Here is a 20,254-nt window from a genome sequence, read left to right as displayed (position 1 = left end):
GCTGTGAACTTCCCTCTTAGAACCACTTTGGCTGCATTCCATAGATTTTGGTATGCTGCATTTCTTGTTTTCATTGTCTCTGGGTTTTTTTTTTTTTCTTTTTAATTTTTAATTTTTAATTTTTCTTTGATTTCTTTGATGACCATTTGGCTGTTTAGTAGCATGTTGTTTAGTCTTCACGTTTTTGTATTTCCCTTTTTTTTCTCATTTTTTCTTATAATTAATTTCACACCATTGTGGTTTGAAAAGATGCTTGATATGATTTCAATTTTCTTGAGTTTATTGAGACTTTTGTGGCCCAACATGGATCTAACCTGGAGAATGTTCCATGTGCACTTGAGAAGAATGTGTATTTTGCTAGTTTTGGATGGTATGTTCTGCATACATCTATTAGGTTCATCGGGCCTAATGTGTTGTTTAAGGCTACTGTTTCCTTATGGATTTTTTTTGTCAGAATGATCTGTCCATTCCTGAGAAGAGGATATTAAAGTCTTCTGCTGTTATTATATTAATTTCAATTTCTCCCTTTAGATTTGTTAATATTCGCTTTATGTACTTTGGTGCTCTTATGTTGGGTGCATGTATATTAAATTAATAAATCATTTAATATAAATAAACCTTATATTAACATAAAAATGTTATGTCTTCTCTATAGATTGACACTTTTATTGTTATGTAATGCCTTTCTTTGCATTTTATCATAGTCTTTGTTATAAAGCCTATTTTGTGGGCACCTTGGGGGCTTGGTCAGTTTGGCTTCTGATTCTTGATTTTGGCTCAGGTCATGATCTCAGGGTTGTGAGCCAAGCTCCATGTGGGGCTCTGCACTCAGCACAGAGTCTACTTGTCCTTCCCCCCTTGCTCCTCCCTCTGCTCACATGCTCTCTTTCTCTCTCTCAAATAAATATAAATAAAATCTTTAAAAAAATAAAGTCTGTTTTGTCTGATATGAGTATAGCTAGTCCAGCTTTTTTTTTTTTTTTCATTTCTGTTTGCATGGGTTATCTTTTTCTATTCCTGCTTTTTCAGTTTGTGTGTGTCCTTAATTCTGAAGTGAGTTTCTTGTAATCTCTTTCAGGCAGATAGCTTTCTGAAGTGTTTCATCAAAAGAGGAATATTAGTAATGTCATTGTCAAATTAGTTCCATTATATAAGCAGGATTAACAAAGCCAAGAAATCTATTAGAAACTATTTTATGGACTAGTTAGCCTTCAAGAAGTGGGCTCTGATGATGGTTGAAAGCAGCCTTCATATAGGAACAAGTTTTTTCATTCCACATATTTAAAATCAGATAGATAAAAGTTATCTTGGTTTTGTTTTTTGGATAATAGATAAATGTGAGAAATAAATATATTTATTATATATTAATTAACATAATATATTATTATATTATATTTAATAAATATATTTATTATATCTCACTATTTTTTGAGACAGAACTATTAAATAATTGTACATTATAGACTGGATAAAAATGTTGATTGAATTAATGAAAATTAAATCGCAGATTTAATAAAATAATTTTTCTTTAAAGAGAATACTATATATAAAATAACTCAAAGGAAGCGAACCAAGTATGACTTAATAGAGCCCAGCAGTTAGTGCAGAAAGAAGAATTAACTATGATTAACATAGCAGTTTATTTCAAATGGTATACAAATTATTACCTTTAATCATCCTTCCAGAGACTCTCTGAGGAAACTTTGTTCATGGATAGTTCAGAGGCTACCTCCAGCTTCATTCCTTTCTGGCTGAGCAGAGTAGAGTTTAAATTGATGAGATTTTCCTTTCTATCCATGTCAGTGAAGATGTTTGCGTTTCTCTAGAAAGTATTTCCTGATTGAAGCAGACACAGAGTTCAAAGGAACTCCCAGGATTTTCTAGCTAACTTTTTCAATTTGCACGAACACAGATAGGTTATATCTGCTAATCACAGTGCTGTTAGGCAGGATCACTGCTTATTAATTTAATAAAAATGTATGACCAGTCTTGTGCAGAAACAGCCCAAATCTTGAATTATCTGACTTTATGTCAAAAGAATGAAGGAGATGATTATTGAGATAGTGGAGAGAAAAGTTACATTTCATTATTAGTTTAACCACTATGAGATTTTCCATATCTAGAATAATGGTGGCTTATCAGAAAAAAGAGAGAAAGAAAAGAAATAGAAGGATGGGCATGACAAAATCAAAGCAAGTTTTTAACCAGTCATATTAAATATTGTATCTGTAAAACATGGGAATGAGCCTGACTTCTGTCACTAAGAGAAGCAGTTGGCAAGGGAGAAAATCATCCAGCTGTTAGGGTACCAGGGAGACCATTGACTCTGTGCACCTGCATCCAGCAGGTCAGTGCGGGAAGAGCCCAGGCATGTGGTTCTTTGTCCAAATCTACATGATATCATCAGATGGCTATTTCTCAATTTCCTTTGGTGTTCTTTCCATCTGTTTACTCTCTCTTGCTCTCCAGCAGTTCGTCCATCAATGCTGTAAAACACATTCTATTGGCAAGGTTTATTTATTCAGACTGAGTTAAGAGATGGGATGACTTTCAATTTTTTTAAGCAATGCCCAGATTTTCCTAACACATCAGGTAGACTTATTCTGATGTCCTTTAGCTATGGCCTAAAGATCTCCTATTTTGAAATTCCTTTGGTATTATTTTTAGGATCCAGAGTGAACTCTTGGGTTCATTTTTTTCTACTCTATCAATTACAAAAGCTCTTTTGACACACAGGTTTCTAGAATATGAAGGCTGAAGTACAAACTAAGGCTAGTGTTTTCTAAACTAGAAAAGTTTTTTTTTAACTTATTCAAACAAAATCACACATACCCATACACACTCATTAGTTGCTGCTGAGTTTTCAACCTCAGCATTCTATAATTTGATTAGTTCTTTGTCATGGGCTATGTCCTGCACATTGTGTGATGTTTGGCAGCATCTCTGATCTCTGCCAACTAGAGGCCAGTATCACTTCTCTCCAGGAGATTATGGCAATCAACAGTGTCTCCAGACACTGTTTGCCATATTGCCAAATGTCTCTTGGCACCCTTCCCCAGGGCAAATGGTTGAGAACCATTCGTACTCTTCTAACAGGAGTAACAGCATGGCTGAATGCAGAAATAAACACCTGTTGTACTAGGCAGTAACTTAGCCTCAAAACACAGTGAGTAGAAGAAGTAGGAGACCAAAGCTGGTGTAAAAAATGGCAGATCAGAAGCTTTTAGATTTAATTGAGTGTGTTTCTATTTTCATTGCTTAGCCCTGCAAAAAATGATAAAGGCATAATTAATCTTGACTGATTAAAAGTCAACATTTTTGCTTTAGTTGCTAGGAAGCTCGAAATAAATTCGTAGCTCACCTCTAATGGCAAGCAGTTTTTGAGTAATAAGCTTATTCCCGACTTCATCATATATGTCTACCTTTATGTGCTTTGAATTATTTAGTATGTGTGCCTGTAAGCTTATGCCCAATCCTTTTTGGAAGGAGGCAAGAATAAATATTTAAATAATGCATATAGTTTTATACACAAATGAAAAGGATTGGTTATACAGCTTCAAATACTGTAAAACTTACTTCGATTATCTGTTGTTGTTAAATGAGCATCATGTTATTCCAGCAGAGGTGACATTGAATTGTCTGTTTCTAAAATCCTATAGAATTACTGCCTTGTTGACTGGGCTAGTCTGTCTTGGTAGTATTTGGAGAGCTTGCAGACCTCTGTAAAGAACAGCAAAGAGGAAACTTGAAGTAAATGGGTAGCACATTTCTACAGGCCTTTCTTTGCAATAGTCCATGATAGTGGTAGTTTACAATTCAGTAGGTAAAAAGCAACAATTGAGGCTCAAACTTGTACTTCTCATAGTAGGGCCATCTTCGTGGGGTTGATCTGCATGGGCAATTATGATTCTATCAAAAGCGACACCAAAAAAGTCATCTTAAAATCAGACCTGAAGGAAGAATGAAAAGCATTGTTGTCTTTTAATAACATGGACATTCTCTCTTTCTCTTTGTCCAAATGAAAAGACTTAAATTTGGTTTGGGTGATTTATTTAAAATAAAATATTTGAAGTAAGCTAAACAAACTTTATAAAGCTTTCATGCAAATGCTGTTTCTTGCCAAAGTAAGAGCTATAGCCTAGAGCAGATCCCACTCTGCCTGGGCTGGGCGTCACAAGGCTGCGAGTTGGGTGCCAAGAAGGCCACTGTCTGTTGTGCATGTAGCACTTGGTTTAAGTAAAATGTTATCTTATTGTGAGTTGGCAAGCGGTCGGTGAAATCTCAACCTAACCACCCGGCAGAGAGACCTGAATCAGATAAATTCTTTGCTGGCTGAATGTCTGTTTTCAGACATGGAAATAATACTTAGTGGCAAAGTTTTCACTGATAAGAGCGGTGTGTGTGTGTGTCTGTGTAGAGAGAGAGGGAGGGAGGGACAGAGACATGTTGACCATGAGAGAAAATTCAATCTCTTCACCATGTCCAAGACCAGAGGCAATGAAAGGCAGCGCAGATGTGGATGCCCAAACCCAGACACTATAGACTCATTAAGCTGCGCCTGTAGCTACATCAGCCCTAACCATCAGAGTCCCAACTCAAAACGAAAGTTCACGATTACATAACAAAGAGGCGGGTAGGGTATACGAGCACAGATGTGCATTTAATTGAAATAGCCTCGGCTACACGTCCCACAAGTAACAGGAAATATCAGATTTCAGCAACTCAGGGTGCAAGGAGGCTCACAGTTGCCAGGTGACTTTTTAAACCCCCCCAGGGTTAGTTTCCAGCTGTGCACAGTGTTGGTGTGCCTGCTTCCCAAGAGGACCCTTGCCTGCTGTGTGCACCCATCACGGGTGCTGTAGAATTGCCCTGGCTGGTTTGGGCACATCTCACTTAACTCCCTGGGCCTGCCTACAGGTATCTCTAATTAAAGAGTGGCTGTAGGAGGGGGAATACAACAACAGTTTAACAAAACTGTGACCTTGGGGCCCATTTTATGAGCAATCTCCACTGACAGAGGTTCTGCAAATTAGTAATTCTGTGTTTGAGCGAGGTTTCTGGCCCCCGGGACTGTAAGCAACTCCAGGTCCCTTAACACCAAGGGTCTGTCCTTAACTCAGGAAAGCAAGGAAATTTGAAACCAGAGCTCAAGATGCTTGTAAGAATAAGAATTTGTGGTGTTGACTTTAGCCCTGCCAAGGAGGTGTTAAGCTAAGTGGCCACTGAAGTTTCTGCTTGAGCATCTGGAGGTCGGTTTGTCACTGCTCCCGAGGCCCAACCAGCAGACAGAGGGGGCAAATAAAACCCAACTGTGTTGCACGAGTGGCTAGGAAATCCCACCCCAGCAGCACTGGAAGGGGCGTGAGGATACGAGTTTGTTTGCTGTTTGATATGCTGTTCTGTTCCAAGGGGTATTGTTGCTTCAAATTTTCTGGCTGTGGGTTGGTGCAAAGCTGAAAGAGGAGCTTGAGGGTATTAGGGGTCATCTTTTATCCAACACCTATTGTGGTTCCTACAGGGCATTAGTACTGCTCAAGTTCTGACAGTTTTATTTTATTTTATTTTATTTTATTTTATTTTATTTTATTTTATTTTTTATTTTTTTTAAGTTCTGACAGTTTAGTTAACAGTCATCATCTTCACCGTCATCATCATCATCAAATAACAATAATGGCAAGAAATGCAACAGGAGCAGCAGCTAATATTTTTTTTTTTAGCATCTGCTGTGTCTAAGCACTGTTGTGGACTATCTCATTTGATCTTATTTGTTTGATCCTCATGGCCATCTTAGAGTCAAATAATGTTGTGAGCTCCTCAGCTGACGAACTGAGGCTTAGTGGTTAAGAGACATGCCCAACGTAAGTGTGGAGCTTGAATTTGTACAAGGAAATCTGGCCCCAGGACTGGCCGGAAGGTCTACCATTGGCTTCCTCATCATCTGGTTCAGGTGAATGACCAGCTGTGGTCAGGAAGGGAAGAAAAGGTCCTAGAGGGCTTTCTAAAGGTAGGGATTAGAGATTGGAGAAGGATGTTAGTAGGAGTTTCCAATTTGAGAACATTTCCCTCCACCCACCCTGGAGGAAATGCCCTCTCAAGTGCCCAGGCTTTTGTCTACCTGGTGCTACCTCCACCTCTCCTCAGGTACAGAGCAGTGCTGGGTGGTATGGTCTGTGCTCGCTGACAAATGAAACTGGCTTGGTTTTCCATGTCCACTCTTTTTTTTTTTTCCAGATGTTTTTTCCCTTTCTGGCAACTTAGAGGTGAGGTATTTTCAGTGCCAAGGTGAAGATGTCTCCAGATTTTCTTATGTACAGTTTTAAGATACATACAGTTTTAAACTTGATATAACTGTGTAGAATTTCTACCAGGAGTGAAAAAGAAGAGCAGAGTTGCTCTGTCACTCAAACTCACCACTATTTCAGCATCATGGGATTGTATAAATGAATGAACCTTAATTTTGAGGTCAACCCTTTCACTTCTCAGGTGAACAAACTGAGGCTCTTCATAGTATTAACTGGAAGAGCTAGATGAGGACCTGCTCTTTTTTTTTTTTTTTTTTTTAAACCTTCTAGTCCAGTATTTGGTCTAACACATCATATGACCTCCCTGGATCTTTGTTTGGGAAAGCATTCTTAATATAAATGCACCACTGTTAAATCATTCAATTAAAAGTTACTTTCTCTCATTCAAGTACTGACCAGGCTCAATCCTGCTTAACTTCTGAGATTAGATGAAATTAGATTAGATTGAGGGTGGAATGGCCAAGTTGTCTAATTTTGAAAGAATATGTTTGGAACAAAAAGAGATATATAAATTCATTACTAGACATCTGATACATTTAGTCAAGGCTGCCATCTTGAATTTTAAGAAAGATGCACATACCCAGTTTTGACTGAAAAAAACTGGTGACCTAAACCCCTTAGCAGTGGTAAACCTAAAATACAGTAAAGTGACCAAACAGACAATACAGACCCCAGACTCTCAAACCAATACTACATTTTATAGAAAATACTGTATAATAAATTGCACGTTACTGAATGGAAAGCTGAGGCAGATTTATTCCTCTATGGAGGTCACCTCTACTATTAGCAAGATAAGAACAACAGAAGTTGTTACTTCTGTTGCCACTAAAATTGCTCCTATTGGGCAGCTCCAGTGGCTCAGCGGTTTAGCATCGCCTTCGACCCAGGGCATGATCCTGGAGTCCCAGGATCGAGTCCCGTGTCAGGCTGCCTGCATGGAGCCTGCTTCTTCCTCTGCCTGTGTCTTTGCCTATCCCCCTATGTATCTCTCATTAATAAAAAAAAATAATAGAATCTTTAAAATAAATAAAAAATAAAAAAATAAAATTGCTCCTATTGCCAGCAAATATTTATTGAATGAAAATCCATGTCAGTCTGTGCTGTGTTAAACATTCTCCAGGTATCCTGACATCTAATCGTTGCAACGATCCATGAAATAGAAGCTCCATTTTACAAATGAGAGATCTGAGTGTCTGAGCAATTGAATAGGGTGAGGGCAGCTGATTCCCTGCTCCATGAGACTCCAAAGCCAACATTTTTAAGAACTGTTGTTCTCCATGGACTACATTTTTATTCATTTCAGAAGTTTGCCTCCAAACATATATGAAGCTTGCCAATTTCTCTTTCTTCTGCATGACTAGAGAGCCCTTGTATGTGCTCACCTTTTAAAAACTTAACTACAAAAAATAAAAAAAATAAAAAAAAATAAAAACTTAACTACATGTGTGAGGTCACTTCACCCCCTGTCTCTTGGGTTACAATACTTGAGTTCTAGCCTTCCTGGGAGTTTGGAGAAATGACTCATTAGCTTCACAATGCAGTTCCCTTTGATGTGAAGTTTTAATTTATGAACATTCTTCTTATCACAGTCCCTCCTTGGTTAGTACTCCACCCCCAGCCACTGTTCCACTCCTCTGCTCTGCCCTTCCACATTTGTCCTGAGAACACGTATCTCTTCTTTTGTTTTTGACCTTTTCATCCTGCGTGCTCATAGCTCTGACTCCCACAGTACCCTGTCTGTGTAGTTCTCTCTCATACTGCTTTCTGAGGACCTTAATATGACTTCTTGACAAGATGCTAATACGGTGGATCTCAGCTTTTTAAGATTTTTTGGAGGCCATGTCCTTCTTTCAAAGTACTGCTTTTGAATTTTATTAACAGTTGCTACCTTTGATTCTCCTAATTGTCAGGGTTGGGAGTTGGATGGAGGAATGAGTGGTTGTTTCCAGCCCCTATCTGTTGACTGAGTTCTGGCATCCCTGTTACCCCAGCTGCACAGGTTTGGGGCCTTAATGTTATTTCTCATGCTCTTGGCATTTCTCTCCCATGTTGCGAATCAGTCATCAAGTCAGCTTGATTGTCTCTTTGTATTGTTTTTCTAATAAATAATTTCCTTCCCATTTCCATGGCAGCCAGAGCTTCATCCTATTGCCTGCAACTGACCTCGGTCTTTTCTCCTTCATCCCTTCCTGTGTGCCACTGGCCTTTGCAAGAGCATACGCCAGCTGCCTTCACTGTCTCTTGCAGTTTCTCAAAGTTTGTTTTATAAAATGCTAGTGCTGAGGAAGAGTAATGAATAATATTTTCAAAACATGGCTCTATGATTAAATACCTGAGGGAAATGCCAGGTCAAATATGTTTCTTTGCTGCAGAATTTGCAGAGCCCTTTATATGCCAATGCACAGGGTAAACTTTCAGGAGGGTGATGGAGTATGGAGTGCCTCCTGAACTAATTTGAGCCACAGAGATTTTTTTTTTTAATTTCTACTTATTTTGGCAGAGCAACAGGCAGGATTGATGTTTCATAGGAAACACATTAAGGAATGTGGGTTCTTTGGAATATATTTAACCTTCTCAGGCTGGCAATACATCCCAGGCCAATTTATTTAGACAGTTTGGGTATCTCCCATATTTCGAAGTAACTCCCCACTCTGGTCAGATAGGTCTCTTGCTCTTCTTGTGCAAGCTGCCACATGACTTGATTAGCATTCTTCTTTTCCCCCAAAAGTCTTATTCCATGCTAGCCCCAAATCTACATTTTATGTTATCTTTTATAGATGGACTCAACTCATGTTGTCTTTTCAACAAATCTATGTTTTATATGTACGTTACAGTCTTAGCACTATTTTAGCCAACAGGGGATGTCTATTTGCTGGATTTGTGTAACATAATTATAAAACTAATGATAACTATTCTCTGAGCATCTCTTATATTCTCAGACTTTTGCAATGCGATCTTTATTTTTATAACCAACCTGCAAGGTAGTTGTTCTTAGACTCATGTTACAGGTGAGTAGACTGATATTGGTAGTCTGTGCATGATTTTGTAGTCATTAAGTGGCAAGACTAAGATTCAAATCCAGGACTGTCTTCAAAGCAACATACTTGAAGTTTGCAAAGCTCTAACGTGGCTCTAAAGTTGGAAGCCGAGTTAACTTAGAGATGTGAAGCCCGCCTCTTCAGCTCAGGTGCATAGCTCTCTTAAGTGATAAATAAGAATTTCTGGTTTATAGACAGCAGATATATTAAGATCAGAGCTTGGACAGCAGGAGTGGCAAAAATGCATCTTCTATAACAAGTTCGGTTGAGTGTCTGGTATTCTGGAAGGTGCCCTAGAGGAAATGGATTAAAAACTGGTACAGTCTCTGAGTTTAGAAACTTGCAATGTAGTTGGGGATATGAAATATAAACATACCAAATAAGAGAGCCATATGATATAGCTTATAATTAACTTCTAGGGAGTGTTTTTAAATGGAAGGTGATGGATTCCTTGGTCAGTCTTGGGACAGATGGCCATGATCCTATACATTTGATTGGATAGATTCACTTGTGTATATTTGGGAGGAATAGTGCCTACATATTTTTTTCAGGTTCCCAAAGAGCTCTGTGATTCTAGCTAGTTAACAACAGCTGTGTGTTGGGATGCTGTGGTCCAGGGTTATCAGTGGAAGCATCCAGTGATAATGAGGAAGGCACTGGCCTCAGAGCCATAGAGACTAGGTTGGACTTTGTCTTTACTGCTATGGGCTATGTGACCATGGTCAACATGGCCACCTCCCTGAACTCACTGGTCAGGAATTAGGGTAATGATATACAGTGTGCAGAGAAGTAGTGAGGATTAAGGGAGATAGGGAAAATGTGGAAAGAATCTGGCATGGTGCCTGGCATAAAGTAGTCCCTTTAGATGAGGCTCCTTGGCTATTTATTGCTAAATTTATTAATTTCCTATTGCTGCTGTAGCAAATTACTATAAGCTTCATGACTTGAAACAACACACCTTGTTCTGAAGGTCAAAAGTCTGAAATGATTCTGAATGGGCCAAAATGAAGGTATCAGCGAGGCTGTGGTTCTTCTGGAGCCTCTGGGGGAGAATCTATGTTCTATTTTTTTGTTTGTTTTGTTTTCCACCTTTTTCAGCACCTAGAGGCCACCCACATTTTTTGGCTTGAGGCCTCTTTCTATTTTCAAAGCCAGCAATGGCAAGTTGAGTCCACCTGTTGTTGAGTCCCTGTGAGACTCATTTTTCCTGCCTTTCTCTTTCACTTTTGAGGACCCTTGAGATAACATTTGTCCTGCCTGGATTATCCAGGAAAATCTCCTCGTCTTCAGGTCAGCTGCTTAGCAACCTTGATTTCATCTGTAGCTTTAATTTCTTTTTCTGAGAACATTCATTACTGTCTAATTAGTTAACTGATTAAGTAAAATCCTGTTGATAACCTGCTGTATGCTAGTCACTACCCAACTATTTTAGTGAGTTCAGTGTGGGCAGTTTATTTTTTCTACTAAAAGGTATCCTTTAATTAACCGATTCGTTCAACAAATATTTATAGATACTTAATATGTATGATGGCAGGCATCGCTGTGAGTAATGTGGAGATGAATCCATGTAATATATATGTATATACCTCCAATTTACAAGGCAGTGTGCCAGGCACTGAGAACAAAGTTTACATATAAGGATTTTAAAACCTGGTTTAGGAGTTAAGGACACATTCTAACTATATGCTAGGGAAAAAAACTGAATTATCATAAGCCTGTGATGGGTTTTGCGAAGATATTTTTAACCCTTAAACTGAAAAAAAATCACGTGTCGATAGGGTAGAGCATTTGAAATAAAGACTGGCCCAGATCATATGAGCTATGTAGTCAGTTTTGCCTTTGGGGTTTTGAGGAAAGAGAAATTACTTTGGCTAAGGCATCGGGAAAGGTGCTATGGGGAGTCGGCATTTGCCCCAGGAAGTGAAGGATCCATGTACTGGGAACCATAAGTGTGAGATAGGTGCATGCTCCTGTAGGAGCACAGGTGAGAGGTAGGGTAGCCCTGGGCTCAGGTGGGAGGCCCTAGGAAGTCTGCTATGATTTTGAGGTTGGATTTATTTTAGATTAGATCTTGAAGGTAGGGACTGCTTTCTTTGCTCCTCCGTTTGAAGTTGGTGAGTATATGGAAAGTATGTGAAAAGACATTTACTCCTTAATGGTAACCCTACTCAGCTTTTACGAAAGATGTGTGTTAGTTTCAGATCCCCACTCAATTTTTTTCAAAATCTGTTTTCATGTGTAGATTTGTAAGTCTATCTGGCAAATTATAGATTGGTGGAAAGAGAACCACTACCCTCTTCCTGCCCCCCTCCCTCCACCCTACCTGTTCACACAATAAAGTTAGATTAAGGTTTTACCTAAGAAGGCAAGGAGGCAAAATCTTCTAGGTATCCAGGTGCCACTTAGTGGAGCATCTGTTGGCCCTCAGGTCCTGTGGGTGAGGAACACCTCTGTGTCAGGAATACCTCTGGGTGAGGCCAGAACCTCTGGCATGGAGACGTTCAGTCCTTGCTGGGCCACTCACAGCCTTTTTAGGTCAGATGCTTACATCATGTTCAGGAGGAGCCTAGACCAACAGCATAAGGGCCTGTGTTAAGGGCAAAGTTTTGAATCCCAGCTTTTCCTTGTTCTTTACTCAAACTTGGCACATCATTGCGAATTTTACCCACTTGGGTTTCCCTGCATGACACAGCGATCCAGAGTCCCACAGGGCCTGTTTCCCTGCAATTTGTATTGAGAGGAGTTTAAAGCCATTTTTTTTTTTATTTGATAGACTTTTTTTGTGTGTGTGATTAGGGTATTTCTGGAAATGTGCTGATCTGCGTGGTGTTGTGGTAGCATAAGTAGGAGAGACTGTCCTCTTTGCAGAAGTAAAAGACGGAGGATGACAGTCATTGTGTATGTTTTCAAAGTGATTTTAATGATGGGGGAAATCTTGTGACATGTCAAGTGAAGAGGAAATAAAATTTCATGTACAGGATAATCTTGACCACAGTCAAGATTAAAATACACATACACACACACATAAGCACACAAATTCAGCCCAAAATTGTAAACAGTGGTTATTTCTTGGTCAGTGAACCATGAACAATACTTTTTTTCTTCTGTTTTTGTTTGGCTGTGTTTGGGGGGTGGGGGTTTGGAGGCCTTTCGATTTCTTTTATTTTCTTTATAACATGGAGTTGTATAATTTCCCCTTAATTTTCTTTGACGGATGTTTTGGGAATAATCACTGCTCTCAGAAGGAAGGCATTTCATTAGAATAAATATACTCATGGCAGAAATACATATACCTGATGAGGTTAAGAGAAAAATATTGGAATTAGGTTTTTAGAAGCAGCCTGACTCTTTTAATTCTCATAGTGATCTTATTAAAGTATGTAACATCAAAGCACTGGTTTAATCCAGTATTTTTCATTTTTTAAGACAAATATTCATATTACAAAAGTATACCTAATCACTGTAAATAGTGAAACGTAATGTAAATAATAAGGTAAATACACATAAACAAGAAAGAGGAAAATACATGTCACACGTAATTCCATTACTTAAGAGAAAAAATACTACTCTTAATATTTGGGTTTATATACTTATAATGTTTTTTTTATGCTAAGACATTGTGTACACATAAGTAAAACAAACCAAACCAAAAATGGCATTTGATGATTTGATTTAAAGGACCAGGAAAAAACGTACTACTACGTGTAAATTGGAATTTTTCCCTCTATCCTTTGACTTACACATATTCAAAGTTAGTTATGGAATGGTCCATTGGTCTAGCTCCGACTATCATTCCAAACTTTCCAGGAGAGTGTAACCTGACATCTGGACATTTTGGACTGCAGCTTATTTCACTGGGTCTGCTGGGGACAAAAAATACACACACACACACACACACACACACACACACACACGAGCTTGCAATGTTCATTTGTGTCCCTTAAGGGTTACTCTAGCTTTTGTCCTTCCCAGCTGGGCAGGTCTATGTAACCCCGAGATTCTCACTTCAAGTCATTCTCCTGTGCATGTGTTCACGACTCCTCCAGGCTGTGGCATAGGGACCTTGAGATGCCAGGAAAAAAAGCCAAGGTTTCAAAAGTACTTTAGCTCATGATACAAATGGCCCCACATGTAACACATAATTCTCAAGCATCTTCCTAGTCATGAAATTTTGTTGGCCTCTTCTATCTTGCTGTTACAGAAAAAAAACCATTCTGATCTCCAAATCCCTCTCTTCTACAAGTTAGGGCCTCTTGAAAAATATCTTCCCTGACAGCCCAGTTCACACGTGACTTCCCTTGCCTGGTCTCCCTGGATGTCCCTCATTGCTTTCTGCCCAGCTATGAGTAAGCTCAAGCTTCCCCAGGGCCACTGGAGGCAGTACATTTTCTCTTGCTTCTTTGAGGATTTGCTGGGTCAGATAACTGTCCTTTTACTACAAGTGCCCACATTTGACTCTTAAAACTGTAACAACAACAAAAACAAAAACAGGAAAGCAAAAGGAAGAAAGGAAGAAAAAGTATTACTCATGGTTCTGCCCCTGAGAAATAACCACAGCTGACAATTTTCGCGTGTGTGTATTTGTCTATTTATTTTAACACAGTTAAGATTACCCTGTAGACAGGGGTGCCTGGGTGGCTCGGTCAGTTGAATGTCCCACTCTTGGTTTTGACTCAGGCCATGATCTCAGGGTCGTGAGATCGAGTCCTGTGTTGGGCTGTGTGCTCAGTTGGGAGTCTGCTCAAGATGCTCTCTCTCTTCCTCTGCCCCTCCCCCCATTCTCTTGCTTTCTCTCTCTAAAATAAATAAATAAATCTTTAAAAAAAAAAAAAGATGATCCCGTAGACAGAATTTTGTTTCCCATTTCCACTGAACATACCATAAACATTTCTTCCATCACAAACATTACCATACACTTTTTCAATGACTAGATAATAGTTCACTTTATGGATCTACTACCAAGTGCTTAGCTACTTATAAGAGACAATCTTAAATATCCATTTTTTTATGATGTATCCAGGATCACTAGGCATGTAAAACAGTGCTAGGGGAAGTAGTTAATTCTCAGTAAGTGCTAACTAGTACTGGTTTTGTTAATGATAATTTTTAAAAGATTTTATTTATTTATTCATGAGAGACACAGAGAAAGAGGCAGAGACATAGGCAAAGGCAGAAGCAGGCTCCCTGTGGGGGAGCAGACGGTCAGCCACTGAGCCAGCCAGGTTGCTAATGATAATTTTGATGCAGCTGTTGTCAGAAAACCAGGAGAAGCCATGGGTTGTCTCTGGTGCAAGGAGAAGATTGCCACTGCAGAAGGTGTAGGCATCCCCTATTCCTGCATCCAGCTGAGAAGGGATTTCCTCAGAAGTATTTCAGCTCTCATTAGTATCTTGGCCTTTCCAGGCTGAGCTCCATCTGTTTCAAGCTCAAAAGCTCAAAACCCTTGATTGGTTCTGAGTCTTTGAAAACTCTGAAAAAGCCCTTCTCTTGAATTTGGTGCATCTGGTGGTCATGTTAACGGTCTTTTTGTAGCACATGATAGTATTAACTCAGACCTAGATTTTCCTGATGCCACTCAGGGTGTCCCAAAGAACTGCCTTGCCCCTTGTTGACCAAAAAACACCATTTCCTTGCCAAGGAGAGATTCCTTGTGTTAGACTGTGAGGGAAATGTGTGATAGGACAATTTTGAAAGCACTCACATGGAGAAAGGACTGGAACATGCATTCTGGGGTGGTTAGGTGGTGTGGATATCAGATTAGGAAGGTGGAGGTGGGGTCCAATGTGAAGCAACAAACTGAGTAGAGTTGGAGTCACTTGGGATAAAAAAAAAACAATCAAGAAAGGGACAAGAAGGGAACAGAAATGGAGGGCACATTAAAATTTCGTTGCTAAGCTCTCCAAGCTTCTCCCCCCCCACCCATTTCTTCCACCCTCTTACCCCAAGTAATACCTTTTAAATCTTAAAGTATCTGCTCATTGAAACTCTCCTACACACCAAACACTGTATCTTTTTGAGTCTATCAGATACTGACAAGGAAAGCTTAGGGCAACTAATTAATTCACCAGATTCCAAATACATGTGATTTATGTGGCGTCAAATGTAATTGACATATGAAATGACATAATGTATCATAAAACAACATTACTCTCCAAACACTTTAGAAATTAAAAGCACATGTTTGCCTTGGATCCCACTGGTTTTGTCCAATCAGTTGGCACATCCTCCCTCTGTATTGACTTTTAATTCTTCTCTTACATATTCAGAGCAATTGCTGATAGGATAGTTTCGTATTCTGAACCCGTGCTGGTGTTGACTGGAAATTGATCTTTTTATTTAGTTCTTTTATCATGTGGGTTCCTTTATCTAAATGAATTCCTCATTTCCTGGTTGTTCATGCCTCTCTGCAAACAGATAAAACATCTTTACATGGAGAACAAATCAATGCCATACATTGTTTTTTAAAAAAAGAAGCAGTATTTAATTTCCTATAAAAATCTTTGAGAGGCCACCTGGGTGGCTCAGGGGTTGAGTGTCTGCTTCAGACTCAGGGTGTGATCCTGGAGACCCGGGATCGAGTCCTGCATCAGGCTCCCTGCGGGGAGCCTGCTTCTCCCTCTGCTGTATCTCTGCCTTTCTCTCTTTCTCTCTCTCTCTGTCTCATGAACACATAAATCTTAAAAAAAAAAAAAAAGTCTTTGAGGTGCCCCTAGTATAAAACTTTACCTTGGTTTCACAAAAAAATTGAATGAAAGGTATTTTGAAATGATGAATGCTTTGGGATTTCTTAAATTTATTAAATGATGGCTTTTACAATTTATTTTTATCCAATTTTAGGTTTTGAGACACTGATCAAAATATAGGAGCCTTGTATTTGTAAAAAGAAGGAAAACATAGATACTATCAATTTCATCAGTACTTTGTTTCCTAATGGTATTAAACATGTATCTGCTTGGCAATTCTATTATTGGTCCTTAGTGAATTAATACACCATGAATGAATATAATACCTTAAAAAATGAGTAACCTCTAGAATACCATATTCCACATTTTTCAAATCAATTCAATGAAAATAATACTATTGCTTTGCTGTATTGTCATTTGCGTTGCTACCTTTTATTTATTTTTTTGTTTCTGTTCATGTGGCCTATGAGGGAAGGCCAGTTCTGTGTACTGAATTTCCTTACCTTCATTTCTCCATCCCTTACACTAACACCATAGAAACATCATATCAAGTCTCCAAAGTAGACATGGCTTTAGAATTTGGAAGTGTCACGAATAACCTTTGAGTATGAAATACCTGAGGTATTGCATGTCCTGGGAGGTGGGGTACAGACGTTTAAAACAAGCAAACTTTTTTTTTTTTTTTTTAAGCTGCTTTCCACTAGTGTGAATCTGCTAAGGCCCTCCCTTCCCTGACAGGTGCCCCCTCTGGGGTTAGGGCAGGGCCCCCTGATTGCTCTTTCGAGTCCTGTGCTCCGCTCACGACCTGCTTTTGTCTCTCACTCATCCGCAGAGCCCGGCGTGTGCACGGTGTTCGGAGATCCCCACTACAACACTTTTGACGGCCGGACATTTAACTTTCAGGGGACGTGTCAGTACGTTTTGACGAAAGACTGCTCCTCCCCTGCCTCGCCCTTCCAGGTGCTGGTGAAGAACGACGCCCGCCGCACCCGCTCGTTCTCCTGGACCAAGTCGGTGGAGCTGGTGCTGGGCGCCAGTACCGTCAGCCTGCAGCAGCACCTGACCGTGCGCTGGAACGGCTCGCGCATCGCGCTGCCCTGCCAGGCGCCGCACTTCCACATCGACCTGGACGGCTACCTGCTCAAAGTGACCACCCAGGCAGGTGGGCTCCGCGGCCCCCCCTGCCTCCTGCCCTCACCGGGGCCCGGGCAGGGGCCGCGAGGTAGCTGGAGCCCCCGGTAGGCCGTGGGGCCCCGCGCCAGCCGCACCAGGCTTGCAGCCCGCTGACACCCCTGTCCCCCAACAGCAGCCGTGCTCTGCAGCTTACCTCCTTCTTGGGTTTGTCACGATGCTAGGCCGTGGGTGTCCAGCTCGGAGTTGACAGTGTTTCTCCCAGCTCGGCCAGTAATGTGCACTTTCACGTCTGTGAAACGTGAGACGTGGCGTGTTTTCTGGTTAGCATCTGTCCAAGGAGGGGGGGGGGGGCATCCTCAACAGGAAAGTGCAGATATGCGGGTGTGCAGGTGGGAGTGTGCGTGGCTGTGTGACCAGCGGTCCTGGCCATTCTGGACCCCGGGGAAGGTGCCCGCTGAGTCGATGGCTAGAACCACGGGCTCTGCTGGAGGATGCTTAGGGGGCTCTGAGAGCCCTTTCCCCCAGCCTTGGGTACATGGAGCTGCTTGCTGCTACCTTTTCTCAGCATCTCATGTGGCCTGGGGCCTCCTGGACTCTGTATTTCCACCCCATGGGCAGACCCCCCGCCAGGCCAAACTGTGAGTAGTTGCTAGTGGGTTACTCCTAGGGGCTCAGGGAAAACCCTCGTTCTTGCCTGTGGGGTGCCACCAAAAGGGGCTTCTTAGAAGCAGAAGTTCATCCTTCAATATCGGCCCCAAAGAATGAATTCAGCATATTTACACATTCAGTTACATCATGTGTGGGTCCTTCCGCGCTACCCTCGGTTAATCCATGTTGTTCGTCGATTTGATACTGAACTGCGTGTTCTTCTGGTGTATGCTATTTCTGTCAGCGTGATACTTGAGGAATCAACATATTTCTTGCTTTTTATATTGATGAAAATGTAACCGTGTAAAAGCATCAATTGCATTCCAGTTCCTTTGGATAGTGAGGATCCAAAAGGGAAACACTTGATAGAACAGGCACTTTTGGGGGAACTATAGAGACTTCTCTGCCGCCTATTCAGAACGCTGTTAATTGTTTCAGTTCAAGCCAAAATACATTTGACAAATTGATCTGAGTTTATGGAATGCCAGCTTAGCTAAACAAAGGCAGGAAGCCAAGGCGAAACCCAGGGAGCTTTTATTTAGAGAGCACAACATGGTTTCAGTGAGAAAAAGTTAAATATTAATGTATTGGAGCATTCTATAAAGGGAGAAGGATGTCCAACTTCACTTTGAAAGTGGCAGGTGTGAAGAGCTCTATTTATTCAATTTTAGAGGGATTAGTCCTCTTCAGAAAAATTCAGACACCTGTTGTTTTATTCAAATGATATGTCCCTCTGTAGATGTAGGCCCTGGTCATTTCTTTGAAGAAGGCAACACTTTGTGGCTCCCCGTAAATTGTGTACAAGATGACTTATTATTACAGAGTACTAATTAGAAGCACCTTGCTTATCAGTTTGCATGCCAGCTGAACACAGTGGATTCTGCTGATATGGAAATTGTTGGTCCACCACAGTCCAACGCTCACAGGGATCCTGGATACTGGAAAATTGCTAACAGTCTAGGAGGTTCGATACTGTTCGGCCCCTAGCTGGCAATACCTTATGGAATAACTGTCCTCTTGTCAGGATTCCACATTGTAAAAATGAGTGAAGGTTTGAGGCTGCTAAGAAAATAATACTAGATCATAAACACCATAATTAGATTAGTGAATTTAACTCTTCTCGGCCTTGAATTCAGTTTTACAATTTCCTTTATTTTTTCCATCTCTTACCATGTTGCAAGTAAGTTACGTGATGCCCGTAATACCCAGCTGAACAATTTCCCGTAGCATAAACTTTCGGCTTCCTAGGGAAAACCGTATTCCTCTGGGCTCTAAACTTGCTTCGAGATTATACCTGGAACGGAAGGATTCCATTTCCAGACCCTAGTCTTCCCCCCCCAAACCAATCTCCGTTTGTACTGCCCCTGAGGGATATTTTCTTTTTATCACCTATTGATTGTCCATTTAAAATATCATGGTCTATCCTTGGAGTGTTCTTATCCCATAGATTATTATTTTTTTAATTTTATAAACTCATATGATCAAAGGGCCTTTTCTTCAAAATAGCAGCTTAAATCAAGCCTACAGCTGGAGGATGGGAAATGGGGAGGAATGACTCCTTGCCCCTATGGTTTATGAACTCGGCACTTCATGACGGAATCATTTGGCAGAGGAGCACAGGTGGCTGTGCAGCTTGGTGGGATTATGCAGGAGTTGCTTACCTAATAACGACCGGGGTGGTACAGAGGGCACAGAGCAGGCTTAGTAGCTTGAGAAAGCACTGCTCACCCCCATCACACTCCTACCCCAACTCTTGGCACTTAGTGAATAATTTAAAAATATTTCCTTTCTGCCATCTGTTCACTTCATCAACTCTACCTGAGAGAGTTACGTCAGATCCACCCGAAGGCATTAACACGTGGGAGTGTGGTTTTTTATTTTACTTTTGGTAGAGTTCTATACTTTATGAACCCAGAGACTACATGTATTTTTCTTTTTCTTTTTTTCCTTTGGTGTAAAACCTGAACAGAAAAACCATCCATTTTTAAGCAACATGATGGTATGTATGTCTGTAGATTTTGTACCTCCTCTGTCTTCTAAGTAAACAACAGGCAGAAGCAACAATGACAACCGAAAAACAAAAAGCAAAACAAAAACAACACAAGAACAACAACTCCCCTTCCCTCCCCTATCCTCCCCACCCCTCTGCTCTTGCCAAACTAGTGGTCTGGAGCCTGGTCACACATTTGAAGGGTAAAAAACAAGTTGGTAAAACATTCACTGGTGAGAAGGGATAATTGGAAGGTGCCTCGTGCAGTGGAAGGAATGTGGTTGCTGCTTACACCCCCAGATGGGACATATGCTGCGGCTTTGGCCTTCTGACTCTGCCAGTTATTTCTACCTAATTTCCCAGGCAGAGGAATTGGGAAACTCATCCCAGCTGCAGAAAGGGACTAACCCCGGCCCCTTCCACAATGTTTTCATCTCATCAGATGCCTATTTATTTATT

At 40.6% G+C, this 20,254-nt stretch overlaps 1 protein-coding gene across 3 annotated transcripts in view; it reads left to right on the top strand.

Moving 5' to 3' along the window:
- BMPER (BMP binding endothelial regulator) overlaps positions 1-20,254 on the top strand; it is a 244,030-nt gene that overhangs the window by 145,845 nt on the left and 77,931 nt on the right. For 2 of the 3 annotated variants that reach the window (XM_077856227.1, XM_077856228.1), the window contains exon 12: positions 16,856-17,185. The exons of the other annotated variant lie outside the window; for it this stretch is intronic. In XM_077856227.1, coding sequence (XP_077712353.1) covers positions 16,856-17,185 — 330 coding nt within the window. The remainder of the gene's footprint in view (positions 1-16,855; positions 17,186-20,254) is intronic. 3 annotated transcript variants of the gene reach the window in all.

This window comes from Canis aureus, chromosome 18 (assembly GCF_053574225.1).
Source record: "Canis aureus isolate CA01 chromosome 18, VMU_Caureus_v.1.0, whole genome shotgun sequence".
In the NCBI taxonomy this organism is placed as follows: domain Eukaryota; kingdom Metazoa; phylum Chordata; class Mammalia; order Carnivora; family Canidae; genus Canis; species Canis aureus.
The sequence above is the reverse complement of the archived record's forward strand: the minus strand, read 5'-3'. Positions and strand labels throughout refer to the sequence as shown.